Source organism: Heterocephalus glaber, unplaced genomic scaffold (genome assembly GCF_053883595.1).
Source record: "Heterocephalus glaber isolate CG9 unplaced genomic scaffold, H.glaber_assembly_v1.0 deba00001452, whole genome shotgun sequence".
Taxonomy (NCBI): domain Eukaryota; kingdom Metazoa; phylum Chordata; class Mammalia; order Rodentia; family Bathyergidae; genus Heterocephalus; species Heterocephalus glaber.
This window is the reverse complement of record NW_028258302.1, coordinates 15,264,349-15,271,400: the sequence shown is the minus strand read 5'-3', so window position 1 is coordinate 15,271,400 and position 7,052 is coordinate 15,264,349. Positions and strand designations below refer to the sequence as shown.

At 52.3% G+C, this 7,052-nt stretch overlaps 1 protein-coding gene across 3 annotated transcripts in view; it reads right to left on the bottom strand.

Annotated features, from left to right (window-relative positions):
- Window positions 1-3,179: 3,179 nt before the first annotated feature.
- The window catches only part of Slc9a1 (solute carrier family 9 member A1), a 54,646-nt gene continuing 50,773 nt past the window's right edge, over window positions 3,180-7,052 (bottom strand). For all 3 annotated transcript variants that reach the window (XM_004850692.4, XM_004850693.4, XM_087215486.1), the window contains 2 exons: window positions 6,528-6,600; window positions 3,180-5,266 (listed from right to left, as the gene is read on the bottom strand). In XM_004850692.4, the coding sequence (XP_004850749.2) occupies window positions 4,932-5,266; window positions 6,528-6,600 (408 nt within the window). In that variant the 3' untranslated portion in view covers window positions 3,180-4,931. The remainder of the gene's footprint in view (window positions 5,267-6,527; window positions 6,601-7,052) is intronic.

The following is a 7,052-nucleotide window of genomic DNA, read 5'->3' as shown; positions in this document are numbered from 1 at the left end:
TCTCTTTCAGGAGTTCATCGAGATCAATTCTAGTTTCATATTAATACTAAGACAGGACTTGCCTTTTTACTGCCACTCTTCCAAGAGTGTATCATGCAATTTCCCAGAGGCGATGTGACAAGTGTACAGCAGATGGAATGCTTAGGACGTGAGAATGTGGCTGTCTTCTTTCAAGCCAGGCTGTCAAATAATGATCCTCATCTCATCATTTTTGTTTTGAAAACTATTTTTCATTAAAAATTTTATATTTATATGTACATGTAATGGGTTTATTCATTTGAAATAAATTAATATTTTAAAACTTTGTTTTAACTTCTAATCCAATAAAATTGATAGATAATAGCTCACACAAACACAAACCCTTTGGGATCCTGGATAATTTCTAAGAGTGTGAAGGGCCCTGAGATCAAACCATTTGAGACCTGCTGCCCTCGGGGAGCAGCTCACTACCTGGCAGGAGGCAAATTACACTGACCCCCTCTTTCTCCAAGGGAGCAGCTGTGCATCACCTGCTCTGGATGCCCCGCCCCGCCCCAGGGCTCAGCCAGCACTGTCACTTTTGCACAACACAGAAGGCCTAGTTCATCACTCTGCCCTCCCACGCATTACCTCCCCAGCTCCACTTTATGCTGAAAGACTTCCATCCGGCAAAGGTCCCACCTGAGGATCACACTGGTCTTCCGCTGTGCCCTGCTGCCACAAGCTGCTGACTGCCTCGAGCAGCCGAATAGCACCACAGGGAGACAGCGCACTGTAAGGCTGGTTGCTGGCGGGTAGAAGGCAGCGCATGCTTTGTATCAGTGGCCAGTATAGGGCTTCACCTCTCTCAGCCAAAATACACAGGCTCAGGGACCTAGGGGTGGATATGACTTTCTCCTTCACTATTATTCCAAATTACAAAGGGATGTCTGCCTTCTATCCCCCTGACTTCACATCCAGTGGGTCTGGAGTCCTTAATGCCCAAAGAGGAATATTTCCTCCAGGAGACACAGATATGGCTGCTTTAAGTTAGGAGTGTCCTCCCTGCTCATGTTGGGCTCTGTGTGTTGCTTAATCAAAATATGGAAAAGGGATCAGCTGTATCGGTTAGGGTGATCAGTGTGGGTTACCAAGAGGGAAATAAGTTCCTGCTACACAGTGGAGATGTGGTAGGAAAACTCTCACTGGAATCCAGGATTCACAGACACCTCCCAGTTCTCTCGTGTTTAATCATGCTGGTTAGTGGGAAACTGGGGAACCCAGGAAACATCAGAGCAGGCAGAACCTCAACTGCTCAATGGGAACAAAGGTCCAGGACACCCCACCAAATAAAAGCACCAATCAGCCAGGGGTAGTGGCACACACCTGTAATCCCAGCACTTGGGAGGCTGAGGCAGGATATGGGAGTTCAAGGCCAACATGCTCTACATAGTGAGTCCAAGGCTGGCCTGAACTATATAGCAAGACCCTGTCTCATTTGAAAAAAAAAAAAAAAAAAATCAGCCAGGATGCTGGTCCATGGAAAGAGGAATGTGGAAGGGGGAAGGATGTAATGGCTGCTATCTTAGGCCTCAGACCAGCCACAAAAGTGGGGGTTTGCCATTGTTATTTGTGCACCCTGTTGTCCCTAAGAGCTGGGTGTTGTCTGTTTTACATTAGTTTCCAGGTGAGTGCAACAGAAGGATGACAAAGACCTGCTGTGGGTGAGATTTTGTTGCTGTCAGGGATGAAGATTTTTGCTTTTGTCTTCTTCCATTAAAGAAAAACTGAGGTGAAATTCATATAACATAAAATTAACCACTTTAAAGTGAACAGTTCAGCAGCATTTAGTACATTCATAATGTTGTGCAACCACTACCACGATGTTATCGAAACCCTTTCAGCATGTCAAGCAGAAATTCCGTAACCATGAAGCAACAGGGACATGCCTTTTTGATCCAAGGACAATAGATGCTGAGGGAGAGAAGTGGCTCTGCCTGGATGCCCTCCCTGTTTCTCCTCTCAATTCACGCACAGCACTGCCTTCCCCTCCAGCTTTCTGTTGGATTTGGCTGATGGGAGCACCACCAGGATCAAAAAAGAAAGATCGTCTATCCTGTCTGTTCCCCCTGACACCTGAGGCCACAGCTCTGGCCGGCAGCCCCTCCCAGTTCTTGTCCTGGGGGCTCCAGCGGTTGTAACAGCTTCCTGAGTGAGCTGCCCGGGCCCACCCCATGTGTGCCCACAGCCCTGCCCCAACCCTGAGTGTACCATCCACTCCCTGCTGGGCACCATTATAGGTGCACAGTGTAGTCCCTCCTTAACAGTCTTTTTGCCAGTGTCCACTTCAGATTTCACAAACCAGCTCTATACTCAGGTCCCAGGCTGAGTAAAGAGCTTTCCCGGAAGGGCCCAAGTTCTGAGGGGCTCTAAGTGCACACCAAGGCCCTCTGGTGGTCAGCTCTTGGAAGTGCACCAAAGGGGTCCAAGCTGCTGAATGGAGCCCATTAAACACCAGAACACATTTCATCTAGGAGTTACGATACCCATTTCACAGATGAGAACATAGGGTTTCAGTGACTGCCCACTGCCTTCAGGACCAAATCTTTGTGTGTGTTTGTGTGTTACTGGGCACTGAACCCAAGGCCTTGACACTGAGATACATCCCAGCCCTTTGAGACAGGGTCTTGCTAATTCTCTATGTTGCCCAGGCTGTGCTTGAACTCATGATCCTCCTGCCTCAGACTTGCAGAGTTGTAGGATTACAGGCGCGTGCCACCATGCCCAGGAAGAATCAAAATCTTGACCATGGATGGCAAAATCCCATCCTTGCCTCTCCTGCTGTCACTACAACCCAGCCACATAGGCCTTTCCTCAGATCCCAGGATGTTCACAGGATACCTGGGACCTCCTGAGGCCTCAGCTGGTTACCTCAGCAGTGTATCAGCAGAGTCTTCCTCATCACTGCTCCCTTAATTCAGGTTTCTCACTGGGGTTTTCCACAGCTGCATGAACACTGCTGAATGCTGCTCTTCCACACTAGGCTGAGGGGTCCCAGGGGCAGGTAGTCCTGCCCTGCTCACTGCTGAATGCCTGGCATCTGGCAACGACCACACTGGCAGTTGATGGTAGCTAAGCGTTTCCGGGTCAGCCTCTGAGCTGAGTAACGCAGGCTCCTTCCTGAAGCCCCTCACCCCAGGAAGCAGCCCTGGACTCTGTCAAAAACTCACATTGATTTATTAGAATATGAAAAAGGTTCAGTTTCTTCTGTACAGGTGGCAGAGCGGCAGCAGCTGCAGTGGCTTTGTACATGGTTGTCAATGTCACCTTGTGTGGCGACTCCTGCCCAAAACAGCACTTGCATGGAGAAGACATGGACACACGGGCTGAGCACCCATGCTCCTGTCCCCTAGAAGAGGGACACTCCGACTATTGCACGATCCTGGGGAAGGGAGTGCCCAGGGGGAGGCCACCCATAGGCCTGGGCCTGGCCATGGTGGCAGTGAGGGTGGGGAGTATGTGCCTGTGAGCAAAGGCCTCTGGTGACCCAGGACTTTGTCCACCCCAGCAATTCCAGCTGGGGCAGGAGACCGGCAGGGGAGGCCTTCTCCCCAGAGCTGGGCTCTACAGCAAGCTGGGTGTGCACTTGAGGGAGAACTTTGGTGAAAGGGAATAAGAAGGCCAGCTGGGCATGGTGGTGCATGCCTGTAATCCCAGCACTCTGGGAGGCTGAGGCAGGACTGCAAGTTTGAGCCCAGTGTGGGCAACTTATTCTGTCTCAAAATTAAAAAAAAAATTCAAGATGCATCATGTAAAGGTACAAGTTCCCAATGATGAATGTAACTGCATTGTATGCCTAAAATGTACCAATAAACTTAACGGAAAAAAAGTTTTTAAAGGGCTAGGGATGTAGCTCAGTGGGAAGGACCTTGGTTCAATCCCCAGAACCACAGGAAAAAAACCCAAAAAAACCAGTCCAGCAGGAAGTGAGGGTGAGGCTGGAGAACTAGGAACAAGGCAGGTGCCAGGAGGCCCTGCACCTGTGAGATTGAAGAATCAGGACAGGTTGGGGCCATGTCTGAGATTAGAGTTAAAAGCCCAGCAGGCAGAAGACCGATTTGGTGGAGGGTGTTGCACAGACAGGCTCAAATGAGGAGGGCTGAGAGGGCCAGAGATCTGACAGGCTAGGGGTTTTCAAATGCTCTAAAAACAGGAGTACCTCTGTGGAAACAGGTTTGTGTACGTGGAAGTAAGGACAAACAGAACATAAAAAGGCAGCACTTTCTCGAGCCCCAGAAAGTCCTTCCCTGGGAAACAGCCCCATGAGGGGCCAGTGGTCCCTGTCACTCCAGTCACTTCACTATCCCAAGAGCCCTGGTTCCACACAGAGAAGCCCTCAGCCTGTAGCTGTGAGGACGGCTCAGGTGACTGGCCAGGGTGACATGGCTGGAAGAGTGGGGAAGGACTGCCATGGGTCACTCAATTCTCCCCTAGCCACCCATCTGTGGCCCTGCTGTTTCCCCTGGTAGAGGAAGGCCTGCCCGAGGGCCAGGAAGGCTCCAGCTCTTTCCTTTCCTGGTAGGACCACAGTGGAGCCAGAGGCTCTTTGGTTAGATTGGTCTGAACAGGTGGGCGACGGAGTAGAGGCAGGGGCCTTGTGGCTGGGAGACTCTGGTCTGGGCTCTGCTCCGGTATGTGACAGCCGGGATCGGGGGAAGGGCAGGGTCTGGATTGCCAGGCCAGCAGTTCTGCCAAATGGATTGGGAAGGCAGTTCCAGTGGATCGGGGCCGCTTCCCAGGAGGCAGGAGGAAGCCGTGCTGTGTGGGGGCTGTGGGCCCAGCTGCCATGCGGTGGGGGTTGGGGCGGGGCCAATCCAGGCCAGGAAGGGCGAGGGGAGCCCCCTAGGTCCCCTTCAGCCCCTGCTCTGGTGGGAGAGTCTGTGGTGGGACGGGCGCCGCCCCTGACCCTGGTGCTACTGAGCCTTTGGGATGAAAGGCTCTCCTTCCCCAGGCTCTGGGTGGGGGCCTGGGTCACTGAGGCAGCGCTGTATCCTCTGGGAGCTGGGGCTGTCACTGGGCACAGGGGTGAAGACATCATCGGTGCCTGGGGACGAAGGCTCCTTGGTCCGCATCATAATGCCACCATCGTCCTCATCATCCTCAGCCACTGTGACTGGATCACGGCTCAGCCCCAAGACCTTGCCCTTCAGCTCCTCGTTCACCAGGTCCACAGATTCGGGCGACTGTGGGGAGGCCGGGTCGATAGTGATGACTGGCAAGTCTGCCTTCGGCTCGTAGGCCAGCGGGTCTGGGGACCAAGAACAAGGGCCAGGCTATATTCTGCCCCTGATGCCTGCCCGGCGTGGGCCACACCTTAAGCGACCCTCAGCCCACAGCAGCTCCCAGAGACTTCCAGTGAGTACAGCCACCTGGTGGACTTCAGAACTCTATTTCCCTTCTAGGTATCTTCTGGAAAGAGTTAAAGATATCATATCACAGTGATCCGTGCATACTCATGTTTATAGCAGCACAACTCACAATAGCTAAATCTTTTTTTTGGTACCAGGGATCAAACTCAGGACCTTGCGCTTGCCAGGCAGGTGCTGTGCCGGTGAGCTAAATCCCCCACCCCACAATAGCTAAATATTGAAAGTGGCCTAGCTGCCCACCGACAGACGAATGGATAAGGAAAATGTGGTCTATATACACATGGAGTTCTACTCTGCCATAAAGAAGGATAAATTTGGGTCATATGTAGGAAAATGGATGCACCTGGAGGCCATAATGTTAAACGAAATAAATCCAACACACAAACATGGTCTCTCTTATATGAGAAACCCAAAGTATAAGTAATCTAAAGGACAAAATAAAAGATAATATGAAATAGGGAGACAGATCCTTTGCAAATGGGATGGGGAAGGAGGGAAGACAGGGGAGGCAAGGGGACACAAAAAGAATTAAGATGTGTTAGGTGTATGTACCAGCTTCCCACAATGAATGTTATCATTATGCTCAGCAAACATTAAAAAAAAAAGAACTCTGTCTACATGGCCCTGAGGGGCCCCTCCGTCCCCGGCTTCTCTTCCCTCAGATTGTTCCTTTCCTTAGACCAGGGGCCCCCTAGGTGTCCATCAAGAAACAGGCCTTGGGGCCGGGGATTTAGCTCAGTGGTTCTGGCGCCTGCCTCACAAGTGCAAGGTCTTGAAGTTCAATCCCCGGTACCAAAAGGAAAAAAGAAACAGGCCTCACCTCTGAGTCACGGCCTGCTCCTGGGGCCCAGAACTGTGAAAAGGGCTCCCTCTGTCACCTCCGGGAGCTGAGACCCGGCCTGCTTACCAGGCACTCTGTCTGTCCCCAGCTCCACCACAGTCCTCACTGAGAGCCCTACCAGGAGCCCCTCTGTGCCCAGGGACAGGAGCAGGCTGTTTGGACCTCTGTCCACATGCAGCCCCACCTGATGTTGACAGTTCATGACCTGGGAAGAGATGAGGGCGAAGCCTGGCTCTTCAGTTCCTGTCTGAGCCTCAGCAGGCCGTGCCCAGCCCTGAGACCCCTCTCCACGCCCTTACCTGAGCCGATTCGGGCCCGAGACATGGTTGGTGAGTCCAGCTTGTGGGCGGGCACCGTCAGGTAGTTGTTCATCTACCAGAGAGCAGACAAGGTGAACGCAGGCAGCCAGGTGGGATGGACCCATCTATGAATGCTGGCCGGGTGCTCTGTATTAGGCTTTTCCTTGTGCCTGCACTGCCACCCCTGCTGGGACTTTTGAGGGCTCCTGGGGTCCTGTCCTAGGCTCCCACAGTCTCCCTGGGGAGCCTCAAACATTCCCGTGCTGCCCCAGCTGCCAGCTCCAGCCCATAGCTGCCTGAAGTTCTAGACCAAGAAGCTAACAAGAGAGGGGCACCTGGGCCATGGATGGCCCTTAGGTGTCTTAAGCCCATCATATCACAACTGAGCTCAGCTCTTTACCGTCCTTCAAAGCACTGTTCCCTCCTTAGGATCCCCTGTGCGGCCATCTCTGCCAATTACCCCAAGTACTGAAGAAGCCTGGATACAACCCTGAGCTCCTTTTCCTCCCCTCAGTCTCACCTCAA